The sequence below is a fragment of the Gopherus flavomarginatus genome, chromosome 9 (genome assembly GCF_025201925.1).
Source record: "Gopherus flavomarginatus isolate rGopFla2 chromosome 9, rGopFla2.mat.asm, whole genome shotgun sequence".
Classification (NCBI taxonomy): domain Eukaryota; kingdom Metazoa; phylum Chordata; order Testudines; family Testudinidae; genus Gopherus; species Gopherus flavomarginatus.
This window is the reverse complement of record NC_066625.1, coordinates 57246149-57266006: the sequence shown is the minus strand read 5'-3', so window position 1 is coordinate 57266006 and position 19858 is coordinate 57246149. Positions and strand designations below refer to the sequence as shown.

At 42.2% G+C, this 19858-nt stretch overlaps 1 protein-coding gene across 1 annotated transcript; it reads left to right on the top strand.

The window, feature by feature from the left end:
- The first annotated feature begins 30 nt into the window (after positions 1-30).
- On the top strand, positions 31-18853 carry FBXO22 (F-box protein 22). The gene is made up of 7 exons (XM_050967024.1): positions 31-380; positions 1484-1616; positions 4051-4138; positions 7690-7785; positions 9027-9176; positions 10135-10300; positions 12278-18853. Exons 1-7 carry the CDS (start codon positions 49-51, stop codon positions 12702-12704), a joined length of 1392 nt encoding a protein of 463 aa, XP_050822981.1. The 5' UTR covers positions 31-48; the 3' UTR covers positions 12705-18853.
- Positions 18854-19858: the final 1005 nt, after the last annotated feature.

The window sequence follows — 19858 nt, the reverse complement described above, 5'->3', positions numbered from 1 at the left end:
CTGCGGGCTGCACCAGTCACACATGTCACGGCTCCACCGGCTGTCGTAATGTCACGTGGTCACTTCGCAGACCTTAGCCGCCCGGTCTGCATATACACCATCCCCACAACAGGGAAGCGCTTTGTAGCTGGTCACGTGCTCTGGAGGCGGAGACCGGAAGTGGGCGCCGTGCGGATGACGTACTCAGCATGCGCCGCTGTCAAGGCTTCCGGCTCCCTGCCCGCCTCTTGGTGCGCGAGGCAGGTGCCGGGAACAGAGGCGTGGGTGGCGGTTGCCATGGAGTCGGACGGCAAGGGGGCCTATGTGCTGAGTAACCTGGCTGAGGTGGTGGAGCGGATCCTGAGCTTCCTGCCCACCAAGGCATTGCTGCGGGCGGCCTGGTGAGGACGGCCCCGGGCTTCCCCTCGATCCGCACCGGGGGAGTTGGGGTCTGCCCCCGCGGGCTGAACCCTCGCCTCCCAGCTCCTTCCCTTAGACAGCCCCGGTGTCGCCCTGAGAGCTGGCTGGGCCCCGCTCTCCCCTGGAACCGGGCCCGGTTGTTCCCCGCCCCGTGCGTAGCGGGAGCCCGAGGACAGTTTGGGATCCAAGAGCACGATCCGCTCCGAGGAGCGCGTGCCCGGGCCTGTGACGCGAGCGAGTCACTCGCCGCGCCGGCGGGGGAACGGCTGGGCCCGTGGCCGGGGTGACGTGAAGCCAGCGCACAGGCTCCAGTCCCGAGAACAATATGTAAGAGGAAGCAAGGGCTGGACTCGGCCCTGCTCCGGGCTGATCAGGCCTCGCTGCTTCTGCAGGGAGGTGGGCAGGGGATGCGTTGCGGGAACAGCCCGCGTTTCCCAGCCTCTCGTGAAGTCAGCCCCGCGCTCTTTACGTCAGCCAAGCAGCGAGAGAGCCCGCGGTGCTGCCACACCGGGGTTGTTGCTTATCTAGTTGTCTGTTGCTATCCCACGCAGCCGCCCAGCTCTGGGAGAAGCTCGTGATAGTGCTTGCCATGTTTGTAAATGTTGACAAAGTATTTTGAGCTCCTCAGATCAAAGGAGTCCTAGCAGCATAAAACAAGGTTACCTTCTCCTACTCTGACAGTATTTTGTTTTGCTGATTTATATATTTGTGCTGTAGAGAGGAGCTGGGAATGAATTGTTCAGTATGCTCTTTTGACAAGTGCCCCTGACACATTATTTGCTTAATTTATGGTACTGAACAGGGCAATTCATTATCAAAGTTGCTGGCATTTTTTGAAATTCAGAAACAAATCTTAAAACAGAACCCATACAAATAATGCATTCAGTTTGTTCTTTAATAGATGTTAGAAAGCCAATCAACAATTTACACTTTGATTTAAACTTGATTTTTTTTTAAGTGCAAGAGTTTCTCATAATGTGGGGATAGATACTTCCAAGTCAAAATTTAAAAAAAAAACCCCGAAGGTCAAATGACAGCTGCTAAAATTCCTTTTTGTATATTGTAGTAAATGTTTGTATTTTAGTGTTTGCAGGTTATGGAGAGAATGTGCCCGTAGATTACTGAGAACACAGCAGAGCATAGCGTGGGTCTCTGCACTTGAGCCTGGTCCATCTGATAGTCATTCACTGGTCCGTGCATTAGCCGAAGAACTTGAGGTAGGTAAAATACCACTGTTAAATGCATACATTGGCCATTCCAATATGAATTTATAACTACTGTGGTATAATCCACATGCACACTTGCGAGTCTGTGGTGATACATTTTTCTAAAGTCAGTTCTTCCATATTGTTGTTGTTGTGCACATTTTAAGTTTCAGTTCATATCTGTACACAGCTATATAAGGATATAACATAAGAGCGGCCACACTGCATCAGACCAAAGGTCCATCTAGCCCAGTATCCTGTCTTTGATAGTGGCTAATGCCAAGTGCCCCAGAGGGAATGAACAGAACAGGTAATCATTAAGTGATCCAGTCTCTGTCGCCCACTTGATTACCTATTCTGTTCATTTCCTCTGGGGCACTTGGCATTGGCAACTGTTGAAAGACAGGATACTGGGCTAGATGGACCTTTGGTCTGACCCAGTATGACCACTCTCATGTTTCTATGTCCTTATGCAGCTGTTTTATGGTTATGGAATGTTCAGCCGCTTGGCCTTAAGTATCACATTATACAGTTTCATGATTTGTCTGACTCTTTCACTAAAAAGACATTATAAAGCTTGGTTTGGTCATACAGATCAGACATATTTCGATTCATTTTTTCTGGTCTTGACCCCTTTATCCATTGAAGTCAGAGAAACCCATTTTTGTTTTGTGATCCCCATTGTATTTCACGAGCTATGCTTTGTATTATAACCTTCATTTTGAAGTGTGACCTTAATGTTGTCTTGCAAGTTCTTGTGTGGATTAGAGCATCTGCCGGAGGGGGGAAAGCTGCTCTTGATTGCTGTCACAATCAACACTGAATGATTCTTCCCTCTGGAGATGACGGGGTTCTATTGGTAGGACCATTGACTTTAAATTTGGGGGGAGGAAGGACTTCACCAGCTGAAGCACGTGGACCAAAGGAAGCAGAGACTTTTAAAAGAGGGGTGCTTCGCTAAGCAAGGGGGCCAGTCCACTGGCACAGGTAAAAAGACCAAACTAAAGAGGGCAGGAAAGGCTGCCATGCCTAAGGACACTGTCCAAAGCCAAGACACTCAGAAGGGGAGAGATCAGACTTGGAGCGGGGGGGCTGTGGTCAGGATTTTGTTAGTTTTTGTGTTCTTTAACTCGCTAATGCTTTTTAAGAGAAAACTTTCTATAGTTAAGAAGTTCCTTTGCTAAGCCTGTGTTCTTTGTTCTCTGCCACATTGTCCCAGAATAGTTTAGCTAGCAGCCAGAGCTCCCAAGCCAGGTGAATTCTGGAGGTAACATGTCTAAGCAATTGGGAGTCCAGGAAGGCTGTGGCACTGATTCTCAAGTCCAGGCAGCTGGAATGCAGGGTCCCACTACCCAAGAAGAGTGCCAGACATGGGGTTCTGCTCTTGGGAGTATGCCTGAGAGACATGCAGCTACAAACACTGAGTGGTCACTGCTGAGACCCAAGGGGGTTAAACACACATTGGATCCAGTGGGTTAGGTCCACTCGCTCCAGACTGATGTCTGTTCAGAGAGTGGGACTGGGCCAGGCTGTAACAATAGGCAAGATTCCAGTTTTTAAACTGGATTGTAAATTTTCATTTGAGTTTTAGTAATTAAAGGTGATCGTGATAGCATGGTAAGGAAAGTTCATTTTAAAATATATTCTTATGTTGACACTGATCCTTAATTTGAGAGAATTTTAAGCAACTTAGTCTAACCAGGCAGACAGCAGTACCGACTAGGAAACAGTGGCAGGTAGTAAGTTATCTATGACAAGTCTGGGGTCCCATTTTTTCAGCATTCTGGAGAATATAAGCCATCATTTTTCATCTACAATTTTTAAAAGTTCTAACACCTTACTTAAATACACACTAGAGAATGATCAATGCATGGTTTACAGCACTTTAAAATGAGCGAAGCTGAAGCAGGTGACGTTCACTGCTGCTGATACAAACTTCAGAGAACATGGACCACCAAATAGCAAAAGAGTGAAGTATTTCTAGTTCCAAACATCAGTGAATATTTAAATAGAATATTTCTCTGGAAACACAGGTGTTCAGATCACTACAGTTGGACAGATTTATTGTTTATATAAATCAGCTCTTGAAGTGGTAACTGGATGGCTGTAGGGATTTACAACTGGACATGGAGTGCTCTGTCTTTAGGGCCACAAATGTGGGCTATATCAGTAGTGTCAAAGTTGTTCCCATCTAACAGCTGTTTGGCCAGTTACAGAATTAATGTCAGTAAAGTGCACTGAGGTTCTTTGATAAAAGGCACTAGGAGATGTACCCATGCTTGTCATAGCCAGATCGTTCCTATCACTGGCTTCCAGGAATCTCCCTCTCTTGCCTCTAGTTCATTTTGATTTTCTTTGTGGGACAAAGGTGTGGCAGCCTGCAGTTAGGTAGCAGAGTCTGCTTTTCTTATACTGTGTTTTTCATTTATCTTTTTGTACTTTACAGAATGTGCATGTGCTGCCACGAACAGTGCTCTACATAGCAGATGCAGAGACTTTCATTGGATATGAAGAGTGTCACAGACAAAAGAGGGGTATGTTATAAATCCTGTATGTACTTTTTTAAGAGAACCTTGTTATGTACAACTGTAATGGAGTAGGATGCTTAAAGGAAAACAATCCGGTAATGTGATATTGTCAAGAGGGCATTGTCATCTTGTGTTTGCATCAAGAGATGTGAGCCATGTAAATGTAGGCAATTCTATATATAGGGCCCTACCAAATTCACAGCAACGAAAAAACATGTTGCGGACCGTGAAATATGGTATTGTAGGAGGGTTGCAGAATTGCCACCCTTACTTCTGTGCTGCCTTCAGAGCTGGGCAGCTGGAGAGTGTAGAGCAGCAGCTGCTGGAGAGCCGAGCTCTGAAGGCAGCACCATCACCAGCAGCAGCACAGAAGTGAGGGCAGTATGGTATAGTGGTGGGCAGGGTTTGTCGTTTTTTGCAGGGGGTCAGGGCGGGTATGCCCAGGGCACTTTGGTTCTGTGTCCTCACCCCTTCCCCTCCCAAACACACACGCAGACAGACCAAGGCCCCTTAAACCCACAAGTGCTGGACCTGGAGAGGGGCCGGGCTGGGGGTGCACCGGCCAGGCGATCCTGCATTGCGCCGGGCTCCAGCTGCTAGTCCAGCTGGACTGAAGATGGATGGGACTTCCTCTTCCCCTGCATGTTACACTCCTGGGGCTGGGTCAGACCCATCTCTGGGAACCTCCACTGGCTGCCGGAAGCTCTGTGGCTGCTGGCTGGGAGCCCAGTTCTGAAATTTGCCCCGCTGTCAGAAGCGGTGCAAAAGTAAGGGTGGCAATATTGCATCCCCACTACAGTAGCCTTGCAACTTCCCTCCACAATACCCTTTTGGGTCGGGACCACTGTGGCTGGAACACCATGAAATTTCAGATTTAAATATCTGAAATGGTGAAATTTAAAATTTTAAAATCCTATGATTCTGAAATTTACCAAAATGGACCTTGAATTTGGTAGGGCCCTATCTTTATAGGTTCATATAATAATTAAGGCTGTTGATTAATCACAGTTAATTCACGCGATTAACTCAAAAAAGTTAATCACGATTAATTGCACTGTTAAACAATAGAATACCTAAATTTATTAAATATTTTTGGATCTTTTTCTACATTTTCACATATTTTAATTATAACACAGAATACAAAGTGTACAGTGCTCACTTTATATTATTTTTATTACAAATATTTGCACTGTAAAAATGATTAAACAAAATAAATAGTATTTTTCAATTCACCTCATACAAGTACTGTAGTGCAATCTCTGTGTCATGAAAGTGCAACTTACAAACGTAGATTTTTTTGTTTTACATAACTGCATTAAAAAACAAAACAATGTAAAACTTTAGAGCCTGCAAGTCCACTCAGTCCTACTTCTTGTTCAGCCAATCACTAAGAGAAACAAATTTGTATAATGCTTAATTACAATGTCACCTGAAAGTGAGAACAGTGTGCGAAATTTCTAAAGATAGCTACAGCACTCAACCCAAGATTTAAGAATCTGAAGTGCCTTCCAAAATCTGAGAGGGCGAGGTGTGGAGCATGCTTTCAGAAGTCTTAAAAGAGCAACAGTCTGATGTGGAAACTACAGAACCCAAACCACCAACAACAAAAAATCAACCTTCTGCTGGTGGCATCTGACTCAGATGATGAAAATGAACATGCGTTCATCCGCACTGCTTTGGATAGTTATCATGTATGTCCTCTGGAATGGTGATTGAAGCATCAAGGGACATGTGAATCTTTAGCACATATGGCATGTAAATATCTTGAGATGCCAGCTACAACAGTGCCATGTAAATGCCTGTTCTCACTTTCAAGTGACATTGTAAATAAGCGAGCAGCATTATCATCTGCAAATGTAAACAGACTTATTTGTCTGAGTGATTGGCTGAACAAAGAAGTAGGACTGAGTGGACTTGTAGGCTGTAAAGTTTTACATTGTTTTGTTTTGAATGTGGGGGGGGGGTTGTATGTAATTCTACATTTGTAAGTTCAGCTTTCATGATAGAGATTGCACTACAGTACTTGTATTAGGTGAATTGAAAAATACTATTTCTTCTTTACAGTGCGAATATTTGTAAGAAAGAATAAATATAAAGTGAGCACTGTACACTTTGTACTCTGTTGTAATTAAAATCAATATACAGTAACTCCTTGCTTAACGTTGTAGTTATGTTCCTGAAAACTGCTATTTTAAGTGAAACGATGTTAAGCAAATGCAATTTCCCCATAAGAATTAATGTAAATATGGAGGTTAGGTTCCAGGGAAATTTTTTTTTGCCTAAGTTTGTATGTAAGTTTTAAACAAACAATTTAATGCTGTTCACAGCAATGATGATTGTGAAACTTGGTTGAGGTGGTAAAGTCAGAGGGTGGGATATTTCCTAAGGAATGCCTTACTTCTAAATGATGAACTTGCACTCGACTGAGCCCTCAAAGGTTAACACATTGTTAATGTAGCCTCGCATTCTGCAAGGCAGCACGAATGGAGGAAGGGGAGACAGCACGGCAGAGAGAGACAGAAACATACACCCTGTGTTTGAGAGAGAGAGAGACGTGTATTGCCCCCTTAAGTACACTGACCCCACTCTAAGTACATTGCCGTTTTCAGTTGATCAGCAAGTTGAGACAGCAGCTGCTGCCAGCAATCTCCCTGCGTCCTAGTCCTGAGCCCTGTCGTGTCCCTACCTCTGCTCTGTGGAGATGGGGTAAAGGAGCGGGGGAGCAGGGAGAGACACACCCTGACATTAGCACCCGTCTTTCCCACACGCACACCACCCGTCTTTCCCACACGCACACCCGTCTCCCCCCCACACAGCAAGCAGGAGGGTCCCAGGAGCAGCTCCAGAGCAGAGGGTAGGAGCAACACGGCAGTGCGTGGAGGGACACCTGAACTGCCTGGCAATTGATAGCCTGCTGGGCGGCTGCTGCACAGGGAACTTAAAGGAGCGGGGAACTGATTGGGGGCGGGGGAGGGAGCTGTGGCCCACGCTGGTTCCAAGCCCCCACCAGCTAGCTCCAACAAGCTGCTTTTTCTGCAAGCAGTGGACAAAGCAGGCAGCTGCCAAATGATTTTATAAGGGAGCATTGCACAGCTTTAAACAAGCATGTTCTCTAGTTGATCAGCAACGTAACATCATTAATCGGGACCACGTTAAGTGAAGAGTTACTGTATTTGAAAATGTAGGAAACACCCCAAAATATTTAAGTAAATGATATTCTAATATTGTTTAACAGTGCAATAAATCACGATTAATTTTTTTAATGGCTTGACAGTCCTAATAATAATTATACATCAGGGTGTACTAGAACTCATTTTTTACCTCATCCTATTCAGGGTCTTTAGTTTTTCATATTCTGTATACTATAGTTCTGTAACATACATTAGCTGTATAGGATTTGTCATGTGCTGAATGAGGTGGCCAATGAGCTGCATTGTTTGATTGCATTGATTTGATGGTAAGGCACTGTTTTAATCCATATGCAAAGTCAATTCTATTGCATATGAATTTGTAACCTTTAACCTTTCTGTGCCTTAGTTTTTCCTCTTTTGTTACAGCAAGGAAAAGAAATAGTAAAGAAACAGCAATTGCACTAGAAAAGCTGTTGCCAAAACGATGCCAAGTTTTGGGCCTGGTCACTCCTGGAATTGTAGGTAAGAGGAAGCGATATAACAATCTGATTTCAAGATATAGTTCAAATGGTTAACTTTTTCAGACTACTATTTATTAGACTCCCAAATGCTCTCAAACTGAGGCACAGTCCTACAGATTTGTATGTAGACCATACTAATATCTCACTGTCTACTAATTCCAAATTGCTCAATGTCTACCACAATTTAAAGAATTCATGACAGTGCTGCTTAGTTATATGATGTGACTTGAAAATTCTTAAACTCACGTTTTTCAGTTTGCCTAGAAAAGATTGACTTTGGAAAAAATTGGATGTGCTAGATATTTGAACAAGGATCAAAGGCCTCAGTATCAGCTGATGGCTATTATGGAATTTCTTCTGGAGAAACCTGCTCAGCAGTCAAATATAAAGGTCAATGGTATAGCAGACTTGACCAACTCTTACATGATTTCTGGGATTTCAGACACAAACTTCGGAAAGCACTATAAACTCTATCCCAGTTGTGATCATATTAGCTTCCACACCCAATTATTATGGTGTTTTCATTATTTTAAGATCCAAGTGATACTTCGTGTCCAAGTGAGTTGTACAGTGTTCACATTTCTTAATCCTTGATATGACTGCAGCTCCAAAATAAGAGGTGACTATGCAGAGAGGTCATAGGCTGTACTCTCTATGTCTCCTAGACAGAGGATGGCATGAAGCACACATTACATTTTTTGGTTGGGGTCATGTTTCTGACCAGTCCCCTAGGTGTATGTTAAGAAAATCTTCCATATTTGAGGAGTCTATCTCTAATAAACTCATTGATCCAGATAACTTGGCCAAACTTCCCTGGATCTGTTTGTTCAAAATTTAAAGAAACACCATGGATTTAAAAATGGCACTTCATTTTTTTTTTTCACTTTCTGTGTTACAAGGGACATGCAATGGCTATCACTGAAAGAATTGTGGGAATTTTCCTTTATTTTTAGTTTACTTGTTCATTTGACTCTTTGTATATATTTTCCCCAGTTTGAATGAGTCATCACATTTTAAAAGTATGAACACGTGGTTGTAAACCTACAGAAATTTGCAGGGGTCAGCTATACCAAATGAGACTTTGTTTTTAATTTGACTAGCTTTCAACTTGACGATAGGTAATATTTTCAAAAGCACCTGCATCCTCATTTTTTACCCAGTTTCCCTTTATGTATGTCATTACGTGGGCAAAAGTATTTTTATCAAAATAAACAAGATATTCACGTTACACTTCTTTATCAGTTACTCCAATGGGCTCAAGCAGCAATCGACCTAAAGAAATCGAAGACGGCGAAGCTGGCTTTGCTTTATTGTTCCCTAAAATTGATGGTGTGAAAATCCATACCTTCCACTTTTTTAAAGTCTTTGATGAAAGCAAATTGACTGAAGCAGGCAAGTCATTTAATTTTATATCAAATACTTTGTGTGCTATAGCCTCAGTTTTGTAGGGGCTCTGTGTGAAGTGAGTTGTTGTATTTGTGACTGCAAAACTCAAGTTGCCTCCTGGCTGGGTGGGCGGGCACAGGTTCCCTGGAAGCATGGATCGCGATATAAATGCAAGGCTGCCAGTGATTGATAACTTTGTCCCCCCAGCAGGGTACTCAAGTACAAAGTGTAATCTTGAGAGGTGATCTTGGATTTCTTCAGTTAAATTTGAGCAGTCCTGTTGTTCCAGCTCAGTGCATGAGTGGGGATGTTGCAATCCTGGCTACAGTCATTCTCTTTTGGTAGCCGCCTGCATTATTGAACAGTCATCAGACCATAATCAGGACTGTGCAACTGGAAATATTTCAGATTGTTTGGGTTTTTTTAAACCGGGGCTCAGGGTGATTTTTTCATACTTCAACATCTGTAATCCCCAAATTGTATGCCATGGTGAGGAGCAGCGGTGTGGAGAAGAGAGCAAGAATCCCCCGGGGAATATAAAGTAATGTACAGTCAACACACTATGTGCGCAGCAAAATGTCTTGCTTGTGAATTGTAATTTGGCCAGTTTGTGTTTATGAGCTTGCTCACTTCTGCAAATTGACAGGTACCTCATCTGTGACTGGAAAAACCCCAAACGCTAAATATCGATGAGAGCTAGAAGGGGTTTGTATAGTCCTCCTGCTAACAGAGCCAGCCTTTGAGCACTATAGAAGAGTGTGTGTGTTTGAAAATGCAAACTGTCCAGCCCACCACTTGAGGGCACAGGATTACTGCGACAGCAGTGAGCTAGGCAGCATTACTGAAGGTGTTTGTGAGTAGGTGTAAATAAATATAATGAGAATAATTCAAATGCTTGGATTTCAGAGACTGAGACCCTGCCTTAAAGGTAACAAAAATTATTTTATTTGTTTTGTATTCCCAGGTCTTAAAAATAATCCAGAGCTCCGTGTGGTTCTTCTATTTGTCTACAATTCTTGGAAGCCGGGAGCTGATCGGTTTCTTAGTCAGATAATCAATCCTTTAAATGAAAAAAGTATCATCTTGGCTGGGGGGTATGTGGAGAGCTTGACGTCACTGACCTCTGAGAAGTGGGTATCTCTTTCAAGTTAATTTGTGATGAAACGTTGTGGAATCATAGCAGGGTACAGCACTGGACATGAAATCTCTGTGAATAGGGCTGAGTCAGACATCTGTGAAAGGCACCATCTAAGCACAGTGATGTCATTTTTATGCAGGGAGAGGAAATGCCAAAGGACTTCCTTTTTCTAACCAGTGTTGTTTTTCATAATAGTAATGAAGTATTAAGGAAAGTCTTGAAATCACAGTGAAAGATGATACAGGGCTGCTGCTGCTGTGTACTCCAGTAGGAAAAGCTGGAGACTTTGTCATATGGCTTTGCTTTGTGGCCTGTTACAAAAAGTAGTTTTAAATCTTGGATTCTAGAGAGCAACTTTCAGGTGAATTAGACGACATTTTCTGCTTTGAAGATTCTCTACTGGTGAGAGTTTATTCCAGTTTGGCAGTTCTTTGCTTGAAATCGATTCTGCCTTCTGTAAGCTTTAATCTTCAGCATTTGTGCTCTTTTTCTTTCTCATTATGCATTATATAGTAACACTGTAATTGCTTGGTCATTTTTAGAAAGGCCAGTCTTGCCAGCCAGTTTATAAAGGCTTTACATTTCAGATTTCATCATTGTGTGGGTGTGTGTGTGGCTGGCACCTATCATGTCTTCCAATTTGTGTGTTAAATTATTCCTTAAGTGTATTACTTCCATTTTTGTCCATTGTAATGTGAAACAAATACAGTAGACCTTCACTAGAACGTGTGTCTTTATAGCATGAATTCGGTTATAGCACGGGAGCACGCATGGATCCCATGTTAACGCAGGACTGCGCATGGATCCAAAACCCCACGTTCTAGCGAGGGTCCATTGTACTTAATTACTTCCTGTCAGGTGTTGCGATGTCAGTGATAATCCCCTGGGTTTCTGAAAATTCTGTGGCCTGGGATTCCTAACTTTTGAAAAATTGTAGAGACTGAGACTAGCAATAAGATGCTGCTTCAATATGTAGCTACTAGGTCTGTCAAGCGATTAAAAAAATTAATCTTAATCACAGTTTTAATCGAACTGTTAAAAAATATTAGAATACCATTTAAATATTTTGGGGGCTTTCTATATTTTCAAATATAGGATCAGAGTTGGGGGCATGGGGCTTCAGTCGCTCTTGAGGTTTGGGGCGCTGGGCTCCATTCCCCTCCCCACCATCCGGGGAGCTGTGGGCTAGGGCTGCTCCTGCCACCGATGCTTCCCAACCCACCCACAGGTATGCGATTAACACGTTATTACTTTCAGTTAATTGCAGGCTTTAACTGCAATTGACAGCCCTAGTAGCTATAGTAATGGATGCTCAGACAATGTTCTGATTTTAAGTACTCTTTAAACCCCATTGTGCGTAGGTATTGCAAGTTGGAGAATGCTGTGCTATAGTATGTTTGCCAAGGGAAGGGTTCGACTCGGGCAGACATCAGTATATGTCCATTATGGCTAAGAGAAAAGCCAGCATTTCCTGGTAACTAAGAAAAAGGGTGAAGCAACAGCAATCATGAGCTTTTATTTTCTAGCTCCTTCCTCCTGCTGCCCAGTTTGGTTACTTGAATTCTGAGTACTAATTTGTCCAGAGCGTATCAGGCCTATATAATTTCAAGGACTAAATAGATGGAGTCCCTGCAAACTACTGAACCTGGCACCTGGTTAAGTGATCCCACAGATCAAATCACTATTGGTGCTCAAAGGTGGGTTTATGCCAAATGTCCAAGAAGAACATCTTTCCATTGCTGAGGCATAGGAAAGGTTTGCCATTGGCTTGTGAATAGGAGGTGTCTGCCTTTGACTTGACTTATTGAAGCATCTTTGTTGCTTTTGTGGGTGACTGAAAAAATCTCTTTAGAATATTGTCGTCTATATTGGGTGTTCAGTTTGTATAAAGTTCTAGTGCAGCCTTTGTATTTAAATGTAGATCAGATCCTTTGGAATCTTTTCTAATTTGGTGCATGTTGTCTTTCAGTAACACTGAGGCTGGCGATTCCTGTGGTGTGGTTGGATTGGCTTTCAGTGGACCCCAGCTACAGAGTGCTGCAGTTTTGTTAGACCAGGATGTAATTGATGAACGGACTGTAGAAGCAGCAATGCAGCGTCTTAAAGCAGCAAACATTCCTGAGCACAACACCATTGGGTTCATGTTTGCATGTGTTGGCAGAGGATGCCAGTATTATAAAACCAAAGGGAATCTTGAAGCAGATGCATTTAGGAAGTTTTTCCCTAATGTTCCCCTATTCGGCTTTTTTGGACATGGAGAAATAGGATGTGATCGAATAGTCACTGGGAATTTCATACTGAGAGAATGCAATGACATAAAGGATGATCTACTCCATGGTTATACTACAGTTATGACTCTTATTCATCTTGGTTCAACTAAAGCAAACCAAGTTTAAACATGTTTTTTAAATACACCAGCTGAGCTACTTTGTTGTTTCCATTCCAGAGAACTGAAAAATCTGGAATGATGTGTATATATATACTATAAAAGCACCTTCCAAAATCTAAAGTAATCACTTTTGTATTGTTGTAAAATCATGTAGTCAGGATAGTGTTTAATGCAGTAGGTATGGGGACGCTTTGCATTTTGTGTAATACTGTGCAAAAGTCAGAACTGCAGGTAAATGTACATGTGTTCAAATTTTACAACAGAAGGAAGCTTTTCTTTCTTTCTCTTAAGGCTAGAAGAGTGCACAAATGCCAGTGTAGTCCAGCAAAAATGCTCAACAGTATAGAGAAGTGAACCATCAGTATTTTGATGTGATCTCTAGTATACATAAAAGCTACTGATATGTATGTGTCCGGTTCCACCTTTACCTGAGTCTTCTCTCAACAGAGATATGTACATTCCATCCAGACTTAGAACTGGGCCCTGCCTACAAGCAATAATACCTCTTTATTAGATCAAATGGATGAGAATATTTGAGCAATAACCATGAAGTGTTTATTAAATAAAATACAAAATATATGTAAAAGGTACAGTGTCTTCTATGTTTAGAGAAAAAAGCCAATTTAAAGGGACACTATCAGGTTACAAACTGAGTCCCTTCAAGAACACCTTGGATTAAAACAATTTTAAGTATCTGACATACTCTTTACTGTGTCTGCTGTTTTACTTTTGCATTTCTCAGCTTGGACAATGAAAATGTACCAGTCGCCTTTGCTCTTAGATTCTTCGGTACAAGCACAATGATGCATTGTGGAGGTTGCAGATGCTGCAAAGGGCTGTTTATTCATTTAAAAACATCCTGTGGAAGCTTAAAAATAAAAATGGAAATGTTTCCATTGGCCTCAAGTTCCTTAAAAGTTCTGGACATTTTTACTGACCCTAAAATGTGGGCCAAGCTTAGACCAAGCTATATCTCTTTTATAAATTAGTTTTTGCAAAAAGGTCTTTGTTGTTGCATTTTTCTCACTTTTACTATAATGAACAGAGAATTTTTCCCAGGCTTCTTTGGGCGTAAGTTTTTAAATGCAGTTTTTCTTTTATTACCCACTTGGAGCAATACAGCTGAATTGACAAAATATTAACTTTACTAGATACTGAATTTATACATTCAGAGTTTTATACAAAACACAGTGTAGCTTTATTATAACTCAAATATTTTGGTAGTATTTCATGCTGTCTCTAAATTCCAAATCAGGCAACTATCCTATCCCTTATGTGTTGTATGTTGGCATCAGGGTAGATTGGGAAATCTCACAGGAAGCTCTAAAATGGGAGGAAAATTCTGATCCATTATAGTTATTTGATCTTTAGTAGGAAAGAGATGCTTTTTGTGTTCTAAGACATACTGCTTGCTTTTCTGAAAACTGTTGAAAATAACTATCAGTAGTACACACCTTGAACATTTTTGGCAATATGACATGTCAGGAGAAAAATTGTCACTGACATTTATGCTCACAGTTACATCAGGACTAGTTTGTTTTGTCCTGAGGGAGGAGTCAGCAGATCATTTAATTCTCTACCATGTTACTTTGGCATTTAGAAAACATCAGCTTTCTGCATTTCTTCCATCCTGCATTTGGTAAAGCCTCAGCACTGTACTGCTTTGCTGTGAGCATACTTAACTTTGGATGTATATATTGTATTTCTTCATCCTCAGCTATTTATACTTTTTTTTTCCCCCCTTCTTCTTTGTGCTCCCACAGATATTTGTCACAGGTTTCTTCAAAAACTTCATGGTATAAAATTATATACCTCTCCCTAGTCAATGATACTGAAATTCTTGCTGAATCAGCAGCAGTATAATTCAGCAATAGCCAAAGGAAAGCTTGTATAAGAACTTTTTAAAGGGCACATATTTCAGATCACAAGAGCTGCTGAGCACTTGCAGCTTTTATTCTCTTCATTAATCAGACACTTAATGCAGCAGATCGGATTTTTTTTTCTGAAGAGGATATCTGGAGTTTCAGTGCAGGCATTTGGTATTCATTTGCTCTATGATTAAAATTATTATAGAGGAGTTTATAATGTGTGGCCATGATTCAATTCAGTTGATTCAATGGGAGTCTTTCCATTGACATCAATGGGCTTTAGGCAGAGCTCTTGTATTGCCTGTTCGGGTTTTTTAAAACTAGAAGAATTCCTATGGTGACATTGACACAAACTGTGACCATATAGATCATTATTGCAACCAAGGTCCTATAGTTGCACCAAAACTTGTACAAAGGAGGTTGTAATTTGCTGGTTATGATTGTTGTCTGTATGTGTGTATCATTTTTGTCCTCTCCATGGATCACCACCTTGTAGTGGTGGAGAGGCTTGCGTGTCTCCATGACCCCGAGAGCGATGTTGCCTGGAGCATTCATCTAACTAAAGCCTTTGATACAGTGAATCACTGTGCCCTCTGAACTGTACTTTCTAAGATGTCCTGATAAATACGTCACTGTCCTAAAATTGCTTCATGATAACATGAAAGCGACTGTTCTGAGCAGCACTGGCTCCCAGAGCGAACCTTTTAAAGTATAAACAGGAGTCAAACAGGGATGTATCATCGCTTCAACCATGTTTGCAGTTTTTATTGCCATCATTCTTTGCCTAATTGCTGGACAAAGACCACCAGTATTGAGGCAACGATCATCCATCAGCAATTCTGCTGGACTGGTCATGTCCGGATGCCACAGCATCGCCTGCCAAAACGGGTCCTGTTCTCTCAGCTGAAGAAAGGGCACCATAACGTGGGTGGACAAGGGAAAGCATTATAAGGACTTGCTGAAGGACAACCTAAAAAAGTGTAATATTGACATTGACACTTGCCCAGGATTGCTTAAAATGGAGTGAAGTCCTACACGATGGTCTCTTGCATTTTGAACTTGCCAACAAGCTGAAGAGGACAAGAGGCGTAGGAGGAAGGAGAGACTGGCTTCCAGTCATAGTCAGCACAGAAGAACAAAAAGGTTTCTGCCCCCAGAAGAGAGACTAGAAAAGGCCTTTGAAGCCCCTCCGTTTGTTCTTCAGCTGGCTTAAGAGATGGCCTCTCCACCCCTAAGAGATGCCTGAAAGAAACTGGAACAAAGGACCGTAACTATGGGGATGTGAGTGATTGCTGGACCCAGACTAGGAAGGAGTCCAGTCTGTGAAAGAAGCTTATTGGAACATCTCTGGGGGTGAGATTTCATCTGTAATCAGTTTCTGTAATCAGCTTAGATTCGCGTGTTTTGTTTTGCTTGGTAATTTACTTTCTGTTCTCCAGCCACCACACTCAAAACTCACTTAAAATCACTACCAGTGTCTCAAAGCAATCAGCTGTGCACAGATCCTGTTCGACCAGGCCACTGTGACGGGTTCGATCACAGAAACCACCTTGGGACTGTCACCTGATGTGCTGAGACTACCTCTGAGCCTGTTTTCTCTGGCAGTTTGGGCCTTCAGAACCCTGCCTTGTGGTAGCAGATACACTAATCTGCTGCAACACTGACCCAGGGTCTGAACCACACGCCCCAAAGTTGCAGCCTTAACTGAAATGGCTTAGCAAGTGCTCCTGTCCCTAGCACCCAAACACCGAGCTCCCAGTGGGGTCCAAACCCCAAATAAAACTATTTTACTCTGTATAAAGCTTATACAGGGTAAACTCATAAATTGTTTGCCCTCTATAACACTGATAGAGAGATATGCATGGCTGTTTGCTCCCCCAGGTTTTAATTAATTACTCTGGGTTAATTAATAAGCAAAAGTGATTTTATTAAATATAAAAAGTAGGATTTAAGTGGTTCCAAGTAATAACAGACAAATATTCATAACTTCAAATAAAAAAAATACACATATACAGCATAATCATAACCAGCAAATTACAGTCTTTCTATAGACAACTTTCTTGACCTTTGTACAAGATTTGATGCAACTATAGGACCTTGGTTGCAACAATGATCTATACGGTCACAGTTCATGTCAATAATGTCAAACATACCAAGTTATACTCTGCACTGTTGGCTTTTTAAAGCAGGCAATTAACAAGTATAGGTCTCTCTAATTTATCCTACTGGATGTTAAAGCTGTTAATTGTGGTATTCGGTTTGTTCTGCCCTTTGAGGATGTGATGTTAAAAGAGGCCTTTCAGGGGGATTTGGGTGCCTTCCTCCTGTGTTACATTCAGTCATTTCTGGCTACTTGGTGCTATGATTTAACTTAGTGAAAATTTAGATAAGGAAAATGTTTCATTCATTTTATTGTGCAGTTTTCCCAAAACAGCCAGGATGCTTTGAATGAAGCAAAAAGAAAAAATCTGTTCAAAACATAATAAATGGCAATGTTAGAGTTTTGTGTAAACTTAGTATGGAATGTACCAAAAGGCATTACTGTGCTCTTCCCCAGTTATTAATTTGGAATTTTGTGTTAATTGTACATGTGCCACCAAACAAAATAAACCAGAAGATTTAAGGGTGAACAATAATCATTTGAAGAGTGAAATGAGCAAGAACTTAAAAAGGCTTCCTTGGCAGCCTTCAGACTTTTCAGAGACTTCCCTGAGAAACATTTATACGTGATTTCAGAATTGCTGAGTTCAGGGCTGACTGCAATGCATCTCTTGCAGGCATGTTGTCTCGTCCTTGACACAAAGCAGAACGGAGATCAATTTGGTGAAAAAAGGAAGAAGCGAACACTTCAAAGGCACAAGATCTGCAGGCCAAAAGTTGGTGTTTACGACTTCTGGTTTATAGAAAGCAAATACGATCCTGCTTCTACACACATTGAATATGATCAGAATGTTCTTAAATGTTTGTTTTTACACTACTGTAAAATGAATAGCCTTCATATTCCAGATGAGGATACCATTGGATTGCATAAAACCATAGAAGGTAATGGAAAAATGAATTGATTATGATGCATAGCCAAATAAATGTTTGTTTATATAAAATCACACAGGAAAAGGCATTAAAATGATAGTTATCCTGTTTTTAGAGCTAAAGGCCCATATTTTCATACTTCATAACTGATTGGCCCTGGTGTCTCTATGTGGATGCCATTTGACTGACACATTCTAGTTTAACACAATACACTTCAACAAAGGAAATGTGGCTCCAGAATTTAAGATGCATGGGAAAAATACAAAACTTTCAAAGATTGCAAAATGCATTATATTACAAAAAATACTTGGATGTTCAACCCCCCATTCAAGGAAAGTACTTAAGCAAAGTCCATGCCTGTTCAGGACAGTTCTTAAGCCTGGCTTAAATTCTATTGATTTCAGTTGGACTTCAGCACCTGCTTAAGTGTTGTCCTGAATAGGGATGTTTTCAGAATCAAGGACTCAAATATTAAGGTCCATTTTCCTGCCCTTCCTAGTGCAATGGCAACTTCCTACTTCTTTTTACAATATATTTGGGAAAAAAAATTAAAATAGTGTTGGGTCTTATATGTAGGTATAGTGCATGGAGTGTTCATGTTAGGTTAGTTTTCCCTCAAAAAGCCTAGCTGGCATAAGGCTTAATTGGGGAATAAGGAATCCTCTTATTATCCCTGATGTTTTCTTATAGCAGACCTTTGGAAGAAAGCAAGAATAACCTGATGAAGATAAGAGACCACAAATCATATGATACTAAATCTTCACAATTGCATCATCTGAAAGGGATTTCAGTTACAACCTGCAGGAACAGTAAATCTGCTTTTTTTGGTCATTTTCTGTGCCTGCAGATTCCTTTTGGTCCAGCTTAATATTGAAATAAGCTTTACTTTAACAGATGAAGACGCTGGGCCTGGTCAGTCATGCCCTCTTTGCGGGGAGCAATATACTAGGATCCTGTAAATGATTAAACCCGTCTGACTTTCAGGTACAGCAAAGGTGCCTGGTAAGACTGAACCTCACCTATGAATTTTGGAAAACTGGGTGATTAAAAATGTTCATTTTCTTATTTACTTTTCAGGTAAAAATGAAGCTCTGCTGTATATCAAATGGGATCTTGGAATTCACTGATGTCCTGCCAAGAAAAAAAGGGTAATACTCTGTTTATGTACCCTTGTTTCATTTTTTCATCATATTTTATCTCCACTTTTGGAAGAGACAGAAGTTTCTATTTCTAAGTCAATAAACTGGTTTTTAGTCTTCATTTATCTAAAAAGGGCTATTTCTGACGCATCTCCAAACTCCTCCAACTATGAAGCATTAAATGGCCAAGTCAGAGAGCGTTTAAAATAAAATGTCCCCCCAAAATTAAATGGGATGACAAATATTTTAGTCACTGGGACTACTCAGATGAGTAAATTTACACATGTGCAGAAGTTTGCACAGCATCTGGCCCAATCTGAATAGCCACAGAGGTAGTGAATGTGTGTAAGTACAGGCTTTATGTCAGGCCTGCACAATTCGTAAAGCGTCGAGGGCCATATTACTCCAAAGAAAACAGCTGAGGCTGAAACCCCCTGGCCCTGCCAAAACACTCATCCCTCCCCCTCAGCGCTGCCTACCCCTGCAGAAACACCCCCCGACCCAAAGTATAAAGCCTCGCTGCCACTGCTTGCCTGCGCGCTCAGCTCATCATCCCCCCATGAAATAAGGGGAGGGGAAAAGGGGGCAGTTTGAAGGGATTTTCTGGGGCTGTGAATTAAGGGGAGGGGAAAGGGGAGCAGTGTGAAAGGGTTGGATGTGACTGTCCAACACACAAACACAGGGACCGCAGGGAGCTGGGGGGGGGGGGGGAGTCCCTGGACCAGGGAAGGGGGCAGCAGTCGGGGCAGGGCAGGTGACATGCACGCGTCTCCCCCGGGGATTTCCTGCCTGCCCACAGACAGTTCAACCAAAACCTCTCCCCCACACTACTGAGCACTACGGAGGCTGCCCTGGGACCAACCAGCACAGTAGCTGCCCCACCCCCAACCGAAGGGAGGGGGCTTAGCCAATTTCTCCCTCCCCTCCCCGAACTGCGGCTCGAGCCTAGGCCAGGCGCCCCTCCCTTGCTTGGCACTTACCAGCTCTGCCTCGTGCCCAGTGCTTTCCGCCTCAGTGGGCCCCGGAAGTGACGCACCCGCTGTACACCAGGTCAGGGGAGCGGGAGATGGAGATGTGCGGTTCTGGCTGTTAGGGTGGTTGGGGCGTGGCGCACGCGTGTGGGG